Source organism: Pleuronectes platessa, chromosome 13 (assembly GCF_947347685.1).
Source record: "Pleuronectes platessa chromosome 13, fPlePla1.1, whole genome shotgun sequence".
NCBI classification, from domain to species: Eukaryota; Metazoa; Chordata; class Actinopteri; order Pleuronectiformes; family Pleuronectidae; genus Pleuronectes; species Pleuronectes platessa.
This window is the reverse complement of record NC_070638.1, coordinates 10,657,724-10,678,899: the sequence shown is the minus strand read 5'-3', so window position 1 is coordinate 10,678,899 and position 21,176 is coordinate 10,657,724. Positions and strand designations below refer to the sequence as shown.

At 40.6% G+C, this 21,176-nt stretch overlaps 3 protein-coding genes across 7 annotated transcripts in view; all 3 read left to right on the top strand.

Moving 5' to 3' along the window:
- pbx1a (pre-B-cell leukemia homeobox 1a) overlaps positions 1 to 3,368 on the top strand; it is a 47,322-nt gene extending 43,954 nt beyond the window's left edge. For both annotated transcript variants that reach the window (XM_053438662.1, XM_053438661.1), the window contains one exon: positions 2,588 to 3,368. Coding sequence is in view for 1 of the 2 variants with exons in the window: in XM_053438661.1 (XP_053294636.1) it covers positions 2,588 to 2,680 (93 nt within the window). In the remaining variant the exon portion in view is untranslated. The remainder of the gene's footprint in view (positions 1 to 2,587) is intronic.
- Positions 3,369 to 7,884: 4,516 nt separating this feature from the next.
- Positions 7,885 to 15,984, top strand: prtfdc1b (phosphoribosyl transferase domain containing 1b). Its single transcript, XM_053438663.1, has 9 exons — positions 7,885 to 8,017; positions 8,263 to 8,369; positions 9,941 to 10,124; positions 10,616 to 10,681; positions 13,368 to 13,385; positions 14,327 to 14,409; positions 14,629 to 14,675; positions 14,820 to 14,896; positions 15,379 to 15,984. The coding sequence occupies exons 1-9, from the start codon at positions 7,970 to 7,972 to the stop codon at positions 15,424 to 15,426; spliced, it is 678 nt and encodes a 225-aa protein (XP_053294638.1). The 5' UTR covers positions 7,885 to 7,969; the 3' UTR covers positions 15,427 to 15,984.
- Positions 15,985 to 17,775: 1,791 nt separating this feature from the next.
- Positions 17,776 to 21,176, top strand: part of arhgap21b (Rho GTPase activating protein 21b) — a 36,308-nt gene continuing 32,907 nt past the window's right edge. For 3 of the 4 annotated variants that reach the window (XM_053438362.1, XM_053438361.1, XM_053438359.1), the window contains exons 1-2: positions 17,776 to 17,982; positions 19,092 to 19,302. In XM_053438362.1, coding sequence (XP_053294337.1) covers positions 19,231 to 19,302 — 72 coding nt within the window. In that variant the 5' untranslated portion in view covers positions 17,776 to 17,982; positions 19,092 to 19,230. The remainder of the gene's footprint in view (positions 17,983 to 19,091; positions 19,303 to 21,176) is intronic. The other variant, XM_053438360.1, reaches the window with a different exon arrangement.

Below are 21,176 nucleotides of genomic sequence, written 5' to 3'. Positions count from 1 at the left end.
GGCGGGACAGCGACACTGGAGGCGGTGTGCTCGCATGCAGATCCACAGCGACAGGCCGCGCCGGGCTTCACAGAATCAATACGACAGTCACAGGGACAGAAAGAGCGCGGCTCTGGGCTAACAGTCCATGCACATTGGTCAGATCATTCCTCCACAGGAACAGCGACACTGACAGCCAAGCCTGCAACACCCCCTGTGCTAAAATAAGAACGGACGCACCAAGCCAGTTAAAAACATGCAACAGGCTCCACTGGAGATAGCTGTGGGAGGCTTTGTGTCGCTGGGTTGGACATTGGGGAAACAGATAGAAAATGACCAGTGAGCAAACAAGAGCAGCATAGGTGTTTATGTATTGAATTAACAACATTATGAATCAATTACGAATTTCGAGCACCAGTTTCCCTTCATGTATTTATTTTACATTGGAGTCACAGAACAAAGGATTTGATTTCCAGACAAAAAATACACCCTGTGGTCGTTTGGCAAAACTATTGCTCCAGAGTTCATCATACAGACTTTTAACCCCTTTCTTTCTCTTCCTGTTGTGCCTCTTTTTCAAAATATTTTCAATTACGGTATCTTCTCACAAAATTTGAACACAACCAGAGCTAGAATGTCACTCGGTAGAGCAGATGCCTCCGCAAAGGCCCAACACTCTCTTTATGAAACCACATTTTAATTATTATTCCCGGATCTGCCGTCCTTCTTCTTTGTGTCAGGCCTCACCCTCCCACAAAATTATATTGAAATAGGTTCAGTTGTTTTTGCGTCATCCTGCTTACTAACAAACACGTACACATTCAAAATTACACACTAGGTGTTATTTCCATATTCTTACATTAGACCGCAGAGCTCCAACCTGTGAAGCTGGGCAAATATAATTTTTTTCAAACAAACTCGATATAAAGCTGTTTTCATTCTCGTGGTTTTTTATGACTCCTTGAGGATCAAGCAAATGGTAATGAGGCTAATGAATTTCCCACAAATCAGTTTAAACATAAATCTTAATAAATTGTCTGAGTTTTATAATTAAACTGAAAATAGCTACGGCCACAACAAGCAATAATGTACAACCAGAAACTCACAGTCCAGTTAAAAATATCAGAAATTAAAATATCAGTCTGTGATGTGTGCTAAATATACTTAAACTTATAGTTCTCCTACTGAGTTTGACAGCTTATTGTGAAATAGATTTCATTTCATTTCAGATTCAATTTGATATACACAATAGAAATATATAGTATAGAGGATATTGTAGTATGATGATGTGAGGTTCTTTTAGTGCTTTTATAATAATAGCACACTTAAAGCACAAATTGCAAGGAGCTGCATTTAGTGTTGCATTCATTGAGCGCAGATGATATTTGTTTCCTTCTAAGAACTACTGACGGAACTCTCGTCGCTCACCTCTCGTTCTTGATCACCGAACAGCAATTACACCCCTCAAATTGCTGGTGGGTGTTGCCTCTCCCTGAGACGAGAGAATGTTTGAATAAGAATAAGATGACAGACAGTCTTTACGCAAAATAACAGGGTTTGGAAATAAGGGGCTGCCAGAGCACATTCCCAGCTCTCACTAATAGCGTGGAAATTGCAATTAATGTCCGTAATGGTCTTTAGTCGAGCTTTTATCATGATTTGAGAGAGCTTCCATTTTAAAGAGCTACTTTTTATTGTGATAATTTATTCTTTTGTCAAGCATCTCAGGGGTATATTCTGAGATATATGAAAGGTCCCTGTAGTCTGTGCCTCATCTCTCCTTTTTATCTCACATTATTATTATTTCGGCTGTTTGGAGGGAGAAATGAAGCAAGCACTATTTTTTTTTTTTTTTTTATGAAGAGTCTCAGAGAAAAGAGTTGCCAGTTTTTACAGTTGACTTTTAGATTAGCTGTTGGACATCACTGCATCCATTTCTAATTAGGACTCACGTTATCTTGATTTATAAAAATGTACAGTATATATACATTTTATATGTGTATGTATGTCTGCGTTCATGCACAGACTCTAGATGCACATACTGGCTGCAGTGTATGTCATAACCTCCTCCGTGCTACTGTGTGGGAGATGGGCCAAACTAAAAAACGTCAAAGTGCACGTCGAATCCATTTTTCTCAAAGATGGATTCTGTCATTTTACATAGCCCTTCTCACACTGATGTACGTCCAAGTAGAATACTATTTTCTCCAGTACGTTAGGTTTTTATTTGATATTATAAAAATGGGCAGAATCCTCAGAATGATTGACAGCTGAGACTGAAGAAAAGGGTTTGGACCCTGTATCCATCCCCCGATCGCTACTGCACGGACTGGCTCTAAATGCACAAGATGGTGGCGTTCCTATTCACAGCATTTCAGCTTCATTTCTGGATAGTGGGAGGAAGACGACCACGTTCATCATGATGAAGGACTATAGGGACTCTATATTTTTGTGTTTTTGGGGGGAAAATGTTATATTAGACTTTGGTTGTACAAGCAACACTTGAATTGATTATTCGTTCTTTTCATATAATTTGCTGTGTGTTATCATTGAAGATATGAGCACTGTATTTCTATTGAATGATCTATTTCCCGTCTTATTTCCACAGACAAACGGCGGCTGGCAAGATGCTCCGACTCCTTCGTCAGTGACATCGCCCACAGAAGGACCCGGGAGCGTTCATTCGGATACTTCCAACTGAATATATCCATCTCCACAGCTCATCCACGAGAAAAAAAACAACAAACATGGACTGACCTTGCTATTCACAGTGTTAAACAAAGGAATTCACATCTCAATGTTTGGAGAGTTGCTGTGAAAACCTGAAACAAAACAAATAATATTTCCTCTGCTTAGAACGTTGGACATTTGGGATACAAACAAAAAAAGTTTCACAATAAAAACGAAAACAATGCCGCAGACAACGGAGACATTTGTACAGATTTCACATTATATTCAGAGGGCTGGGGTTACGTCTTCACTCGTAATGTTTTCATTATGATGAAATGATATGATTAAGTAATGAAAATCGAATCATTGATTTTAACTGAAAATACTTCATTCTACCTCTCAGCCACTTAAAAAAAAAAAAAAAAAAAAAAAGGAGAAAAAATTGTCAGTGACCATTATTTGTTTTGTAAAAATGAAACTTTTGTCTTTGCAAGCAAGAGGCACATCTTCTTACTTACATTTTGTTGTCTCTCACCTATTCTATGGTACGCCATTTAGACTTAAATATTGCTCAGTTGTTTACAATGTGTGCTTGATTAAAAAAAAGTATGTTCATCTTCCCCTCTGTCTCCGACGAGTCAAAGCAGACATCTTACCTCTAAGGTAACCCTGTGAAGTATGTTATCTGTAAAACAATAAAGAAATACTTGTCATCAATCGGACAAGCTTGACATCATTCATTAAGACGGAGGATATATCAGCTTAAAACGAATTACTTTACACGCTGTTGGTTTTGGCTCTGCAGCATCTTGGTAGAGTGGCGATCGCAATGAGAAAAGCAGGACTTTTTATTTTTCACTTGAATCCATCATTGTTTTCCACCGTCACCGCTGCAGTAGAGAAGTCTCTGACGATGCCAAACTGCTGACGTAACCAAAACGAAACCGTCAAGAGAAGTTTGTCAACGTAAAGTCAGTGTGAATATATAATTTCCTCACATGTACACACCGGCATCTCTTCATCTCTTCATCTTTTCATTCAAATCGCCATCTTCTTCAATTTAACCCTTTGGTGCTACGATCAAGTGAACAATGGCGTCCCGCTGAGAGAAGTATCACCTTCTGCACTGAAGACAGTCTGTCACGGACGTCTGTAACTGAGTTTGTGGTTCAGCCCAGGAAGTCATTATGTTGAGAGAGTTTTGCACGCTTTGCTCGGTGGATCCTCGCTCCTGAATCTGCAGCGCAGGTCCGGAGATGCTCAGAGCGATGCAGCCGCTGATCACCGCCGTGCAAGACAACATCTGGACACACCTGTTCCGCTGAGGACATGCAGATGAAAAGATAATGTTGTGTTTCACCCTTTTCTTTGTTGAATTGTGTCCTCTTCCTAGCGCTAACTTACACATGAATCAGTATATTACTCTGCCGGTACTGCTTTAGTCACCCGAGGTCTGACGCCAAAACCAATGTAGACACGTTGCTTGTCTCATTACTATCAGGCTGATTTTTTTTCAGTGTCAGACATTTATGGAGATTGTAAATGTTAACCATTTAGCACTAAAGAAGGGGCGAGTCATTATGTGGGACGATGTGTTTTCTGAGCAGTCTAACATTGTTTATAGACACTTTTTTATGTTGTGTGGCCTACTTGTTTTTGTATTCTGTTTTTTTTTTTTATTGTTATGCTTAATGTTGGCTATTACTTTTTGCTTTCCTACTCTCGTGAATTAGCTCATGAACTTTCAACATGTGTTTATGTGCACCATTGTGCTTGACTTGCTTTGTTGGAAAGGGTTTTCAACACATTAAAAACGATATGTCATACAGCGAGACCGCACATCAGCAGTTCTTTATTGTCGGGGTTTACGAGAGAGCAAAGACTCAGCGTTACGTAAACTCAACCGGTGGCGTGACGGCGATCACGGTCACTGTAGTGATAACTAAAGGTCAACCAAGGTCAGTGGCTGCCAACAGACATCCCCTCTTTAACATGTTCGTCCCTCACATACTGGCTCTTGTCCAGCAAAGTAGTGTATATGTACTCAGACAAGGACACGTCCATGCACACCAGTGGTGGATCTAGGATTTTTCAAGCTCTTGGGCCATAAAAGGGCCACAGTAGAGGGGCCAATTATATGTCAAACATCCATGCACAACTCGTGATTTAATAAGGTGCACATTTAAGTCATTACTTGTTTACTGTTAGGTCTGTAGCTTTGAGCAACGCCACACATCGTTAAATAGATTTTGAAAATCGTTCCTTGTCCAAGCACATCCTGTACTTTAAAAAGCTTGTCAGTATTATTAGTAAGTGTCTAGCTTTTCTAAGTCTAATGACAGTTGGGGCCATTGCCCCCTGGCCCCAAATATGGATCCGCCCCTGATGTACCCATTGTTAAAATCAGGTTTAGGAAACATTAAGGACATGGCTTTTCAACAACATCGCCGTCACTTAAAGAAAAATAAAGACAAAAACAGATTTATAAATTTATGATTTATTGTTTCTTTAGTATTACATTTTTCAACCAAATTAATCTACATTATCTACCTAAATCACCTCTGTCTGCAATGGAGGCTGTTTCTTTACATATTCTGAATACTTTTATTAAGTAAAAAATTCTGCAACACATGACCAGTTTTACAAAATACCCACACTTAATAATTTCAACTAGAATGATAGTCAGCAAAGTCATCCAAGGCCCAACAGCTTAAATTAAATAAAACTACACCAATCTAAACACATTCATAGATATTAGAGGCGTAAATATTCCTGATTTGTTTTCCTCATAAAGGAAATTGTTGAAAATGTTGGTTACGTTATCTCTGAATGTGAAAGAAAATGTAAAATAAAACTAAATCCCGGCTGTACCAAAATGTAATGGGTTCTTTCCCGACTGGAACCGCATCATTCACCTGTGAGTACTGGTGGCAGCAAGATGGTGCATATTCTTGGTAATGAAGGAACATGTCACCCAGTGTGTCAGTGTGGCTCAGTGGTGTGTTTTTAGTTTTTGATCAACAGTGGAGGTCCATTCGACACAGAGGAATAATTCTTATTACAAAGAGGAGAAAAGAAAGAAAGATATAACAATTTTATTTGTATTTATTTGGACTTGCCCATATTTTGTTAGCATTTTTCCTTCCAAAGATCCCAATCTGATAGAGAAGGAGACGAGTGTCCTTGTGCGTCTCTCCCTTCAAACACCGCAAACAACACCGCTGACATTATCTGGCCAGACAGTTGCATGTCTGACAGAATTACTTTCACGGCAACGGAATATTCATAATTGGCCAAACAACAGGGACGAGGGTGTAAGGCGGCAGTTGGCGGTAAAGTCTGTGGACGGTCACAGGCCTTGACTGTTGAGCGAGTGTGAAATGCCAACGCCAGACTGCTTCCCCCTGCACCCTGAGGGCAGCGAAAAGAGCCAGTCGGCCCTCGCCAGCAGAGACGGCATCAAAAACAATCTGACAGGACTTCATCTGAAAGCGTCTCCTGGCCTATGCAGCACTGCTCGGTGATCATCGAGCCTGCTGCACTAGCATACAAAAAAAAAAACAGCTTTTGAAATAAGTTGTACGGGGGAATGATGGCTGTGATAGCTGCTTTCAACGAGAAAGACAAAAAAAATCACAGAGTGTGGTCATAACACCTCCTCGTTCCTCTGAGGTGATGGCACTGAGCAGGCTTATTGAAATCTAATGTTGCTGTTGACATCTGCCTCCCCAGCTGTCATTGTACCACTGTTTGTAATTACAGCTGCCGTGGAGGAGCACGGGTGGGAGGCCCCGACACCTTGTCTCCCCCTCTCAACAGAGCCCGGCAGACTGCTCTAATGTGCAGTGACACGACAGCCCGGACCCTGCTGCTGCTGCTGCCAGACGAACGGACTGACCACACCAGGCCCTGGGTGGCTCATCCAGAATTCACTTGTTCACACACTGTCACACAAACACAGATTTTAACGTGCAAGTGAGACTGGGTGTGGCATCTCGTGAATGAAAGGCCCGCAAGTCTCTGAGGTTTTGAAAAGCAGCACAACGTTTGACAAGGGAGTCAAAAAAACAGAAAACATCAAAGTGAGCTAAATGATTTCACAAGAACAAAATCTGTGCACAAGGAGGGCCAGAAGTGTTTGCTTCTCTCCACTAGATGGCGATGTTAACATATTTGTTAAAAGCCTTCAGATCAACCACATGACAAAGGTGGCATTTAAATTAAAGAGGAAATGGTTGCCTACAGGGAATTTTGCGATTGTAGAAAAGCAAACATTAATTTGCACATAAGGGAAAGTAGTGCGGTTGTGTTCTGATTTTTCAATCATAGCATAATAGAAACTCTAAAAACATTTGTTTAGATCCCCCGGTGTGACGTCACCATCGTCTGCTTTACTTCACTGTTTCCTGCTGTGCTTTTGAGTTTGAGTTCACGATAATGATGATGGATCTTATAAGCTCCTGTCTTTCAAAAACATAGCTGAACCGGATGACTGAATGATGTCTGTAAAATACTTGGCCTCCAGAAAGTTGGTACATGTGCACAGACAAGTGATAGGAATCAGAAGCTGTTTTTCAAGACATAGCACACCCACACTTTGACAAGTGCATGTTTTATTAAAACTATTTCAGATAATTGAATGTTAACTGATGCCTGTTGAAATGATTTAATTTTTGCTTTGGGTTTTGAAGCTATATTAGGATTAAACAGATGCAGTTTCTCTTTTTGAAAAGGAAATTCTCTTCTTCTAATATTAATGGTTTATCTACATTCTTCTAATAGACCTGTAGTTTATCTACTTGACGGTTAGTTATGTACGAGGTAGGTCTTTTAACAGCTCATTTGTTTTGAATACACAAGTATCCACCATCGCTACAACTGTGTAACCATCATCCATATTGTGTTGTGTACGACTTTGAAGGAAGTTTTCTCCTGTTAGTACACAACTTTTGTGTCGTTTGTACTGTATGCAGTGTAATTCATTTTAATTTTCACCCTGACACAGTATGCTTGTTGGTGTAGATCCAAATAATAACCTGGATCCGGTGAATTTAAATGTGGTTTCATAAGAGGAATGTTGGGCCTTTATTGTGTATGGCACATTTGTAGTTGGTTTAAAATAAATCTATGCGCAAAGGGATGGTGTAGTGCTGTGTTAGAGCGCCCCCAGTGGACGCAGAAGTTGAACTGAACGCCACAAGCGTGTTCTTCATGAGAACACGATGCTCCTCCTCTTTCACCAAACTGTGGCAGCTCTTTCTTCTCCTTCCACCGCTTTTCCCGTGACAAGAGCCTTTTTGTTGTGTCGGCGGAAAACAACATGGCAGACCTCCCTGTCCAATCCGAGGGTGGAAGCGGCGGGATCGTGGTAATTCAATTCATTAGGCGGAGACAATTTGGTGCACATGTGTCCAACTGCGCAGACAGAAGTTTACTTGTTGGTAGGGAGGCGCAAGGGTTTTTCTTTTGGGCTGCACAACTTTACGCAGCGTGTGGATGCTCTGGATTTGGAGTCTCGTGCCTGCGGTGCAGCCAGTAAACCTGCTGTTTAGCCACTTTTGCGCAATGATAGAACTGAGTTTAATGTGATGTCTGCATCTGTTCTCCTCTCAGATCAGCGATGACTGGCCAGGCTACAGTTTAGACCTCTTCAGCTACCCGGCTCACTACTCCGGAGATTTAGACTGTGTCATCATTCCACATGGCGTCATTATGGACAGGTACAAGCCACGCTACACTGAAAAAGAATCTTTACTAACCAAACCAAACCCTGCCTCTGCTTTCCAGATGTTTCTGCTTTTGGATCTGAGAGGTTGTGAGCAGATTTATGGGATGTAAAGTGTTCCAGACTTGATGGTGTGGTTTAAACCCTCATAACTGTGGTTTTCCTCTGTAAAACTATTAAAGAAAACCATCACTGCAAAACTTCATCAACCCCACACTACAGACAACAGCTCTCACACACAGATGATTATAAAACATTATGAGTGCTCTGACACACTGTCCCATGTAATGAATGTAATTATGATAGTAGAACATTTATAGAAATTATCGTGTAAATCAGATTCAATCATGATCTCTATCAAATTACTCGGTGAAAGACAATATTGAAATTTAATCAAGTGCAGTACAGGGCTTGGTGTCAACACTGGAATATACAATACTGTTAATATTCATACTATAGTGACCTGTCAGGATCTGACAGATGTTTGTAAAATCACATCCAATAGACTGAGCTGAGTTCCTGAAATCCATTAGAAGGCTGGGTAATACGGCCAAAAACTACAATTTTCTTATCAGTTCATATTGATAAGTGTCATGATAAATGTCACATCACAGAAGATTGGGATTTTAAACTCTACTTTGTGAGAAAATAATGATTAAAAACTTGATAAACAGCAAAACATTTAAAAAATGTATTGTGTAATACCTCCTCACTCTGCTTACACAATATACAAGAATTGTATCAATATAAATTTAACCTTTGTTATATCGCTATTGATGAAATAACAGTAATAACGAGAAAATTCCTCCCTAGAAATATTGAATGTATGCAGCGTGCTCCCTGCCGGGTCCAGAGACTGTTTCAGTTTGAGAGAGAGAGAGAATAGAGAAAGAGATACTGAGCGGGTCTACTGGCCCGCGTGAAAAAGGTGAATTCTTTCATCTCTGGAACTGTCTCATCAAATATTCCTTTTGATCTATGACTACTGTCACTCGTTCCTTCTGACTCCCATTAAAAAAAATCCCACAGTTATTCGGAATTTACGAGAGAACCGTTTGGCAAAAGTCTTACAAAATAGAACCGTTGAAATTTTGGAGGAAGAAGAACTAAGAATAATACTAATAAAAATAAGAAGAAGAATTATGGAGAATAATAATATATGTGCAATCCATTGCATTACTGCACACATAATGATTCAGTCAGAAAAGTTGCTGATTTGACTTATTTTGCAGGTCTACTCAGAATCATTCCCTAGGCTTAAGTTACTATTTAAAACAACACAGAATATTCCAATAATATGAATCTATTGCAAGTGGAATTTTTCCATGCAACAGTGGTAATAAGTAATTCCTCAGCTATTTTTAGTAAAGTAAAAATGAAAATAAAAATAATGTAAACCAGCATTGTTCACCAAACCTCAATGAAATGTGTGTATGTGAGTATTTTTGAGATGCAATGTGTAATATATAATATAATCAGACAACAACACACAGGAGTGACAACATTGATTGTCCTGGACGCACCGAGCACAGTTAAATGACATTTCTTCTTTCTCCTTGTTCACAGGACAGAACGCCTCGCTCGAAACATCATGGACGACCTGGGAGACCATGACACCGTGGTGCTGTGTGTGCTCAAAGGAGGCTACCAGTTCTGTGCTGACCTGGTGGACAGGATCACGGCCCTCAGCCGCAACTCCAATCGATCAATCCCAATGAGGGTCCACTTCATCCGACTCAAGAGCTACCTGGTGAGCACTCAGTCCCTCTAGCTGCTTTCATACATGCACTCAACTCTGCACAATCTCCTGGAATTCTCTGGAGTGGCTTTATGTGAGAACTTTAACGTCTGCGTCAGTAGCTCCAGACATTCTCAAAAAGTTCACGTCTGAAAAGGGCTTATAAGTCCCATGACTTGGTCAGAAGATGTGCGGCGTATATTTTATACAACATAATGATAGTGCTTTCTTTGTGTTACTTTGCCCCACATTGGCAGTCATGATGTGGCCAACGCAGCCACAGCGAAGGAGAAAAGTACCACAGACATTGAAATGTTCACCCTATCAATAGTATCTGATTATCATGTGCCTGTATCATACGAGATTATGTTTTTAAGTTGGAAAGACTTAAATCTGGAATGTGTCTACATCTTTCTGTGATTTGAACTACTGCAACTGTGTCAAACACATTTAGACATTAAGGAGAAAATGAACATGTTTCTCTTGGATCCTTGTTTTCACAGAACGACCAGTCGACAGAGGATCTTCACATAGTTGGAGCAGAAGACTTGTCTTTTTTAGCTGGAAAGGTAATAATCTTCTTATCTGCATCACTGGAACCCGCTCCTTAAATAAACAACACTTAGTCCAATAAAAAATCAACATGAGCTTCTTATCATTAAAACAAACACACACACATAAATGGCTCAGAGATGGAGGGTACAGATAGATGGCGACCTCAAGAGGGCAGCCTTCCCTCTGATCTGCCAGCCCCCCTCTTAACACTGATGACATGGTTCTGTGCTTCCTCCGAGGAGCGCAAAGACAGTTCCTGACGAACCCAGCGGTGATCACATACCAAACATCTCATATAATTGTTTATAACTTCTTTATAACTTTAGCTCAGTGGAGGAAAATTGTAAAAATCAGTGTAAATGGTAGGATGTACTGAGTTACTGTAGTTGTTACAGGCTCACTGCTACACTACTTGTCTTGATATCATCAAATCAAAATCAGTGCTGCACTGAACTGAAATGTTTGCGCATATGAGCTGGATATTACCTCTGATAGAGCTGTCTGACATGTACACTGTGTAAAATTGTATTTTATATGCACCAAATTGCACACACCTGTAAATATTATTCACCTTAACATGCTTGCTTTTATAAATTTATCAAGGTCTATGAATTATTCCCGATAATGATGATGGATCTTATAAGTTCCTGTAGAAAAACATTGTCGCAATGTTAAAGAAATTGGAAATAAGAAATCCTGGCTCCGCCCCTCAGATCTGCACCAAAAATGTAATGGGGTTCTTCCTTGGGTCATTTCCTGCCCCTCCCTAAAATTATACCCCAAGCAAAGAACCAAGCAATAATATAATAAATAAACGACTAAAACATAACCTCCTTGGCTTGAAAAAGTGTTACAATAGGAGGTTGTTTATTTGCACATTGTGTAAACAACAACACCCTTTGCATATAGTACATGCTCTTCTAAGCATGACTGTCACATACAACTGGGCTAGCAGTTTTCACATGAGATGAGATTTGTCCCGTGTCTCTTCATCAAATGAATACATCAGAATATTATGCAAAACTGCATCAGTGAGAGTGTGTGTATTTGCAGCTCGTTTGCCAAGTGTGCAGTTTTTCCCTCTCCACACATTTGTGTGTACGTGCATTTATGTTTGTGTATATGTGTGCGCACTGGAATGAATTACTACTACAGGAGCCATAAGTCAGTGAGTGTATTTCTAGGTAATATAAATCAGCAGAAGATTCACACACACACACACGCACACACAAAGTGCTTAGTCAAACACACACTCACATTCACACAGTAATACGCCCTACAGCCAGGCGTGGCATAAATGCCTGAAACATGAATAGGATATGAGGCAGGGAGCTTGAGTCATTTTCCACTCAGTATTTGACGTGTTCGTGTGAAATCCCCGAGCTCCCTGTGATGTACAACTAAATTTAGCCGCCTGTTAGAAATCTAATGCTGCAGTGTTTTTCTGGAAGAATTATATTTATTGTGTGACATGGAATATATTAAGTTCATGTTAGGCATTTACCTCGCTGCTGTGTAGCCGATAGACAGTGGTTTTATCTTTCTAGGACTTTAATTTACCAGTACAACCCCTGTCAGGCTCGAGAACAGTCTTTGACATCACCAGCAACTTTGTCCCAGGGCTGTATCTCAATTTAAAAAAACGTATCTCTACCATGGTAACAGCAAGTTTACAGTTTGAACTAGAATACCACTTAGTAGAGAGAGTACATTCCTGGATCCAAATCCGCACCAAAATTGAATCAGGCCTTCTCTGACCCACACGGTATCCTTCCATCTATTTTGTGGAAATTAGTGGAGCTATTCGTATAAACAAACAAAGGAGTGAAAACGAATCCTCGTTGGATGAGGTAATTAGGTGGAGGAATCTGTGTCGGTTTAGTTTCTCGAAAGCCCCCCCCCCCCCCCCGAAAAAACGGCACTTCCTTGGGTCCTTGGAAAAACATCCAGGAAGTTTGAAGTTGAGTGGTTGTCAAGGAAATAAAAACACAGACAGACAGAGCTTCACAGTGTTTCCTGCCCTCTTAATAAATCTGTGTGAATAATTGAGATTAACAAAAGCATGACCGCACGCCTGGATGAATCCATTGTTTGAAAAGTAGAGTAAACTCCCTACAGTTACATACAAGTGAGTTTATCACCACCCGTCTCCCCCGAAGTGGAGCGCAGATTACCACTCCTCGTATAAATAGTGCCCAGTTGTCTCCCGTTGATTAGACAAACATTTGCAGAATCTCAGCTATTCCGGTGTGACATTCGACGCAGGACTGAAGGAACACGGGATTCCTCGTCTGGAGGAGGCTGATGTTTTTATGTGCTTTGTTCACTTCCCTGGTAAAAACTGATATTACATAATGTAATAAAAGCATTACTGATAAAAGTCTTGCTGTAATAAATCTGGCTCAGTGGATAGCACATGTTTCCTCTTCCTCCGTTTACATATTTCCAAAAATTATCGCAGGATATGTTGATCTGTATTTCAAAAAATAGTTTGCACTCTTTTGCAATCTTTACTTAAAGAAAGATTTTTTTTTTTTACATTCACCTGTGCTTGTTATCTATAATATGTGTATTGGAAGTCTACCGACGATACTGACGCTTTGTTATTTGTTTCTAACCAAGAATAACGGCTTTCTTCTCCTCTCCCCCTCCCCCCCCCCCCCCCCCCCCCCCCCCCCCCCCCCAACACACTCTCATAAGAACGTACTGATTGTGGAGGTGAGTCAAACATGTTTTGTTGCTTCTCTATTTATCCTCTTCAAACAAATGGGCCTATTGTATTTCATGGCGTGGTTGCTTATCCAGGTCAAGGGGAGCAATTTAAAGTTAGTTGTTTATTCGTCTTCCTCGTCTCGATCGGAGTTCAACATGAGGAAACTTTTTAATTGGCTGACCTATATTTGGGAAATGGTAGCGCTGGTTTTTTTTGTAACAGTATCATGAACCTTCCTTGTTAGCGTTATCATTTAGTCCTGTCGTGGGAAGAGTTGCACTGAGGAGAAGTGGAATCAGTCAGGGCGCGTTCTTCCTTGGCCCTCCCACCGAGGTTCAATAAAAGCAGTTACTCTGCTAACAGACAAATAGCTATTTAAACATAACGTCATTGGTGGAGCTTATTAATTTACATCCCTCTTCATTGATTTAATCATGTGAGATCTGCTCACTCAAAACACAGTCCGGACACATCAGACCACATTTTGTTTCGAGCATATCTGTATTTAAATGTGTAAGCTTCTTACATAAGTCAAATAAATTCTAAAACTAAACTAAAATAAAACCAAATTTTACGCTGTATCCATTCACTATTGAAAAATGTTAAGGAGTATCCACTCTCCATGTAGGGCAAGTTGACCTACATCCACACATCAAAGGCTGACAAAGCATACTTCTGTGGTTTCATTCCACCACAACATTCACTCCTCACCAGTGCAAGAAGTCAGAGGCGCTTTGTGTCAATCATCAAATGTTGGTTTTAAATTCCCTTTTTTCGTCAGAGGCTAAGCTTTTTTTATTTTTATATTTAGAATTCTCATAAATGGTGGTATAATAAGTACAGTGTGATCAACTTCCTCCTTTTTTGCAGTTCAGCGTGAGATGATTCCGTTTCTTGTCAACATGTGCTGCTTTCTCAATCCAGTTTCTCTCTCTGTCCCCCACAGGCCATTGTAGGCACCGGAAAGACAATGAAAACTCTCCTGGAGCACGTTGAAGGCTTCAGGCCCAAATTGATCAAAGTAGCAGGGTAAGGCTGTGGCCGGGAAGACATCAGAAAAAAAAAGGCAGCCTAGTTTCTTGCTTTGTGAATCACTTGAATCCGCCCTCTGGTCTAGACAGACAAAGAGAGGAGAAACCATGCAGGTCTTAGGTGCCTGCTGCTTTAAAATGAATACGGCCTGTTGTCACAAAGCACAACAGGTAGGAGAGGTTATCATATGATAATGTCTGCTTTTATTTCCCCCAGATTGCTTGTGAAGAGAATGCCCTTCAACTCAGCATGTCTCCCTGACTGTATGTACTTTACCAACCCTTTCATGTGTTTATGAGTCAGTTCCTTTTTCACATTTAAAAGCAATTGTTGCAGCTTGTCAGTCAATGAGTCAGTCGGCTGTGCAAGTACTTGCAATTAATGTAAGTCTTTGTCTATGATTTCAGATGTCGGCTTCGAGATTCCCAATCGTTTCGTGGTCGGTTATGCCTTAGACTACAATGAGTACTTTAGAGACCTCAATGTAAGTCGGTGCCTTTTTAATTCGAGACAACAGTGACTCTGTGAAGCTGCTTTCAGATATGAACCAGTGCAAATTGGGTCCAGACATTTTCGGGGGGGTTGTCTTTCACATATGAAGAACGCAGCAGGAGATTCTTCTTTCTTTCTTTTTTTTATGTCTGTTGCATGTTAAAAACGTGTTCAACACGTCCACTCGTTCTTTAGGAGTTATCAGGGCCATTTTACCAGGGGGCTAATGGGAAAGGTTCTTGAAAAATATCTGCAGCAACTGGCTGGGACATTTGTTTTCTCACATACAGACCCTCCAAAAAATGTCAGGAAATTGCATGTCTGAAAGCAGCTTTTTAGAGGAAGAACTCAAAATGAGTTTCTGAGAACACTGAATGTCATTCCGTGCACCAAATTATTATGTGTTTTGTATTGAATGTTGTAGAATTTGATCTTATTCTCCATTTTGTATGTTTCTTTCCACTCAACTTGTAGCATATCTGCGTGATCAGCGAAAGTGGGAAGACGAAATATAAGATTTGAAGCAGGGACCGTAAAGGAGGCGACTGTTACACAGATGTCATCTCACAGCAAGCCGGAACATTTTTCTTGGGATGCCATGCACTGGCAGCTGCTATTGTGACATCTGATCTTGAACAACCCTGTTTGTTGTTTTTTTAATACAACATTCCTTCTCTCTAATGTTAAACAGTTTTAACATAGACAACTAGATTTATTGTTAACATCTTTTTTGTTTACAACCCTGATTCACATGGGAAATGTATATTTCTGCAGCACTGTGACTGTATAGCTCGGTGTTTTCAATGCAAATGCCATGTTAGTATTACTTCTTTTGGATGCAATCTTAAGGGTTTGATAATCTTGGTGAGTATTAATGTGAAAGCTTTTTAGGTCAGTCAGTGATGAGGTAAAACTGTGTGTAGCTTTCCTTCAAAACAAAAGGGAGTTGTCTTTTTACAGGAAATCAATGGTAGAATTTACAGTGTTATTCACTTGTACATTACGTTTGTCAACCACCTCTTTTTTTCAGTATTTGAGGTTTAACATAAAATAAAAAAAAAAACATTTGGGGTTCTATAAGTGCTTGCCTGATTTTTTCTCTCTTGCATCCTCCATCCACTCACAATCATTTTCACATTTTTTTTAATTAAAGTGGTGGTCTTATCAAAGTAATGTATTTTATTTTATTGTATTGTGCTGTTTGGATTTTAAATTGATGATCATGTTGTTACGGAACACTGGCTTATTTATACATTCCGAATCATAATCATAATCAGAACGTTCATTGCCCCTCAGACCTGTAACTTTTTGTTTCCTGGTTTGTCATCGTATCTTTCAGATTTTGAAGTCAAACCCTGAAACATCAGTTTAACAGGGTCTGGTTGAAAGAAAGAAATCTAGGTGACTGAAAATGAAACGGTAAAATAAACAATGGGAAGTTTGCTGTCTTGAGCTCTTAGTAAACACCTGACACATGACTGTGTGTCATTTGCTCAACAAAAGCAAGAAAAGCATTTTTTTTCTCTTGGCTCAGGGATCTGCTTGGGATCACAGTGACTTGACTGTGACCTATTGACAGAAGTTAGCTCACAGAATAATGTTTTGATGAAGTCCTCTGAAAGGATTGTTGGATTAGCATTTGGGTCAAAATGTGACTTATCAAATCTGATACTTAGGTAAATAGTTGTATGCTTTTACTACATTTACATTGTAAAGAAATTCTGCCTTCAAAATCTCACTTAAGGTATAGTAAAGAAGTAAAGAATCAATATGTGGCCTATAAACGGTGAATTCCATATAATCTGTTATACATATTATGTACATACACTGTCGTGTGTATATATTATGTACAGTTTTTATGTTTTCATTCTTTAAATATTGTATAGTATTTATCTTCTATATTTACATCTTGATTAGTGTGTTATGTGCTTGAGACCATGCTGCTGAAATGTTCCAGTTTTGGAGAAGTAAAGTCTGTCTGATATTACTAATAATACTAATTCATTTAAGTTACTTTTAACAATATTGGGTGGTTCGATTTGAAACATTTCATCCTATTTTACATGCTGATCGTGTGTTTTGTGTCATTTGTGTTATTTTCATAACAACAATGTTATTTTAAGCTGTAAAGTAGCACCAAGTAACACAAACAAATGATGTACAAGTATCTGAGGTAGTACAGTGGTTAAATGTACCTTGTGTTTTATAGCCCCAGTGGAGTCCCTGGAAGTAGAACTGGCTGGACGGGACAAGCTTTGTGAAAGTCTCCTCCCTGAACTGACCTCTGCAACAAAAAGCCGCCGATCCCAAGAACAGGTGGCCCCTTATGTTGGGGAGGAATAAAGGGGACATGTGGCGGAGAGAGGGGGGGGCTGAGAATATGAATGTATTTTAGTCTTTAGTTGCTTTAACGTGTCTTCATTCGGACGAGCCTCTGAGGATGGCAGCCCGATGAGGGCAGAGATTAGATGCTGTGTGGTATGTGTGAACTCACATTCCTCCTCCGCTGCCATCCACATGCCAGCTCTACTCGACCTCCATTTGAACCAGGGACATGTGACGCCCCGTTCAGCCCTCTGTGTGTATGTGTGCATGTGTGTGTGTGCGTAAAACCAAAGTGCGTAAAACCAGTGCAGAACCACGGTTTCAAATCCCACCTGGTTCATCTGAGTGTTGAAAAACTCCCTGCTTTTTTTTTTAAACTCCGCTGGAACGGTTTAAACAACGCCACCTTTTATCAGCGCGGAGGGTTTTCTTTTGTAAACACGCACCTGATTGGCCCCGTCCAATACAACGCCGCTTCTGATTGGCTTTCGCGGCGCCTGTTTTCCGAAGGTGGACTCCCAGAGAGAGTCGGGACTCTGGAAGCAAAAAAAAAAAAATTCCAGGCTACCAAACTGCACCATGCGCCAACCGTGAGTGAGTGGAGCCGCCACCGGGAACTGCTGCGGACCCTTTTCAAACATGACACCGGCCCGGTCCATCGAAGCTCCCGTTTCACGTCCTCACTTTTAACTTTTACGGACGAACGTCTCCGCCGCCGCCGCTCGCCCGAAGTGACGCTTCTCAACTACACAGGTAACTTTGTTTCAACTCCGCTAGCATGGATGCTAACCGCGGCGCTAGCAGCCTGTTGCCGCAGTTCGGTCGCAGCCTTTGCCCACTTTGCGGGCTTCACACGCGGCTTTCGCGAAGTACACACGGCCGAAGTGTTCCACATCGCCATTTTGACACCTTTTGTATTTGGGATAACAACGGGGAAAGGCACTTTTGTCGGTCGGCTGGAGAACAACAGCTCGACACGCTCGGTCCCAGCCTCCGTTCGAACCATCGATCTCAAACAAGGGGCATTTAAATTCACCCCCTCCGACCCCACGCAACCAGCGCGTTGTGGTTCAAACACAACCCCAGAATCTCACTTAAGTGACCCCAACTTAACCACACAGGTTCTACGGGGTCCTTGGAACTCTAATTTCAAATGTGACGGGCATTAATGTCGCCCTGCCTCCCCACTTGTTGCCCGGTCATTCATTATGCAGTGTGTTGTTGACCCGCCACGATGTTGTGCTCCGAGCTGATGACAACAAGCCCAAATAGTTGTTGCGTGAATAATGCGGTGATGATGCGGCGTGTCACACCAACGTGTCCTGAAACCTACTCGGCCGTGTGTACACATTAGCGATCTACAGTGAGGTGCGCACGGATTACAGGTAACGATTGTGATCCCTTCTTTTTTTAAACCATAGACCCTCGTGGGAACACCAAATTATTTCTTATTGAGAATCTAAATTGATTTGGAACGCATTGCTATTTCAGAAGGACACAAGGTAGAACATTCTAATTCTGAAATGGTTACTATGATGATCTTATAGAAACTTTGTTTACTAACTTGTACTACTACTCAGAATTAGCTGGGTTTTTTTTCCAGCCTGTGAGTTTGGCCACGACGAGGCACAACAACACCAGGTAGAAAATAGCATTAGATTGAGACTTGTTGCATAATGCTGTAGAAAATTAAACACAGATGGTCCACCATTATGAGGCCTCAACAACTGAAGTATTGAGTCTTTTTGGCTGACCTTTGAGCAGTTTGGAGATGTCAGATCGGAGCTGTTCATTCACAAATGGGACTGTAATTAAACAAAGCAACATGTTGTATTTACGTCTCCCCCTCTTCTCTTGAACAGATGGAGTAAGACGACCAGCAGAAATGGAGATATAAATTGGACGTGGAGGAACATTAATACACTTTTTCGCATCCTGCTGGAGCTGCATTTTTTTCCCGATGTGGTCGCCCACGGACAACAGGATTTTAAGTGAAGTTGAATGATGGCATCACGTTGGGTTAATTCTTTTGAAGAAGATGAGAGACAACATGCAAGAGCTTCTTTCTGTGAGGTATACACAACTCCTTAAAACTCCAGACTTTGGCAATTGGTTTCAGTATCTCCCTTTTTACAGTTTGGTGTCGGGGGAGTAATGTGTTTGACACCTTGACCCAGCTGTTTGCGCTTGTAACAGCTCTCGTTGAATTGTTTTTGGCCTTAGTGCTTAATTATTTTGGTTGTTTTGATAATTACCACCATCAGATTTATGTCACAAGTTTACCTGAGAGGGTTACTATTTCTTGTAAGGGCTAGGGTGGAATATTGCAGATCAAAAGATGATCGCAGCTGAGCATTTAATTAAATTTGAAATTTTAATCAAACTCATCACTGGTGGAAGTGGGAGAAGACAATGATATTTAAGTAGTTCATTCAAGATCAGTCTTTTAGTTTTTAAGCTGTGACCCCTGTAATACCAGACAGGACACCATCTGCTCTGAGCCTGAGGTAGCATCCACACTAATATGTTTCAGTTTCAATCTAATCCAAAACAGTCTCTTGTCTGTGTATCAGAAATGGTCTCCATCCAAACTAACACAGCTCAAAACACACATCACATGACCATTTGTGTACACTGGTCATGCACATGCTGATGTAAACACGGAGCGGACCGTCTACTGTGCAGTTGGTTGCTTAGTTGCAGGAAATTCTACAAAGGAACAGCAATGGGAAAAAACAAAGAGCAGGGTTTCTGTTTTGGACTGACAATGAGGTAGAACTGTTACTGAAAGTAAGGGTTTGCAACACTCTGTATTGTTTCCCATGTTGAGTTCATCTCCCGTAGTGGAGTCATGACTGATATGACTCAATCTGGAAGTAAACATAGCAGTCTGTATCATACTTTCCGTAAATCTCTAATCAGTTTCTGCTTGAGTTTTCAAAGTGCAACGGACGGCAGAAGTAAATGTAGCAATAGTGATGTATCTTAAAACTAAAAAATATTAGTGTGGATGTAGCCTGAATGGAAACCTTCATATTGTTGTACTCTTTGAAATTGAGGTGCAGTCATGTATAGAATGTGTAATTTCTCCTTTCATTTCCTCCGTGATCTTCAATGTAATAATCATTCCTCACTCAAGCTTCCCTGCCTCTGTGTGAATACTCTTTGAATGAGGACTGTAAAGCTCCTTAAGCTGTCACCTCTCGCAGGCTGCATGTACAGAAGTTCATTCCATTTTAGATCATAAGACAAAGCACTGGGCAGTAAAGGACCCCTTGGAAATCAACAAGATATTAGAGCAGTTAACCCATAACAGGCACAGTTTTATATGATTTCTCATTAATCTAATTTGAGTGATTTTTTTGTCATGGTCCAGCGCATGAAACAAGCATAACCTTTTCATAGAAAGAAAACAAGCACAATTTTATTTAAATATGTAACAGTTAATTCTACAAACAATGCACACTAGAGCTCATTTAGGAGATGTACTGCAGAGGCAGCATGTTTGCATTCCTGCCCTTTTCACTGTCACGGCTAAATATCGAAAAAAGAACGATGGTTTCCCATTAAAACCAGATGGAGACACTGTCTACACATGTTTAAATTATAGTGTAGCAGGATTTCATTGTTGTTAATAAACTCAACAGCTCTCAGTATTTATTGTTAAATGTTGCTAAAAGACTTGAGTTTGCATCATATGACACAAAAAGGAAAAATCTTTTAATATAATGCGTTAGGAACATGTTTAAAGAATTGTGATAAAAGTGTTAGTATGGGGTGAGTGAAAACCTCGGTTAAGTGCAGTCAGTGGAAGTCCTTCTTTAGGCAGCTCTCCTCACAAGGCTACCACACAAACCAATTCATGTGCTAATTTTGAGCCGGAAACCCCCCCCCCCCGGAGTCTCTGTTCTTTGGATTCTCTGGAAGGGATGACAATGTAGATTTAA

What these genes read in the sequence shown, in the direction of transcription:
- prtfdc1b (XM_053438663.1), top strand. Translation starts at nt 7,970, where the DNA reads ATGGCAGACCTCCCTGTCCAATCCGAGGGTGGAAGCGGCGGGATCGTG. An exon ending in TCCGACTCAAGAGCTACCTG is followed by an intron (nt 10,125 to 10,615) that starts GTGAGCACTCAG and finishes TTGTTTTCACAG; the next exon opens with AACGACCAGTCGACAGAGGA. An exon ending in AAATTGATCAAAGTAGCAGG is followed by an intron (nt 14,410 to 14,628) that starts GTAAGGCTGTGG and finishes TATTTCCCCCAG; the next exon opens with ATTGCTTGTGAAGAGAATGC.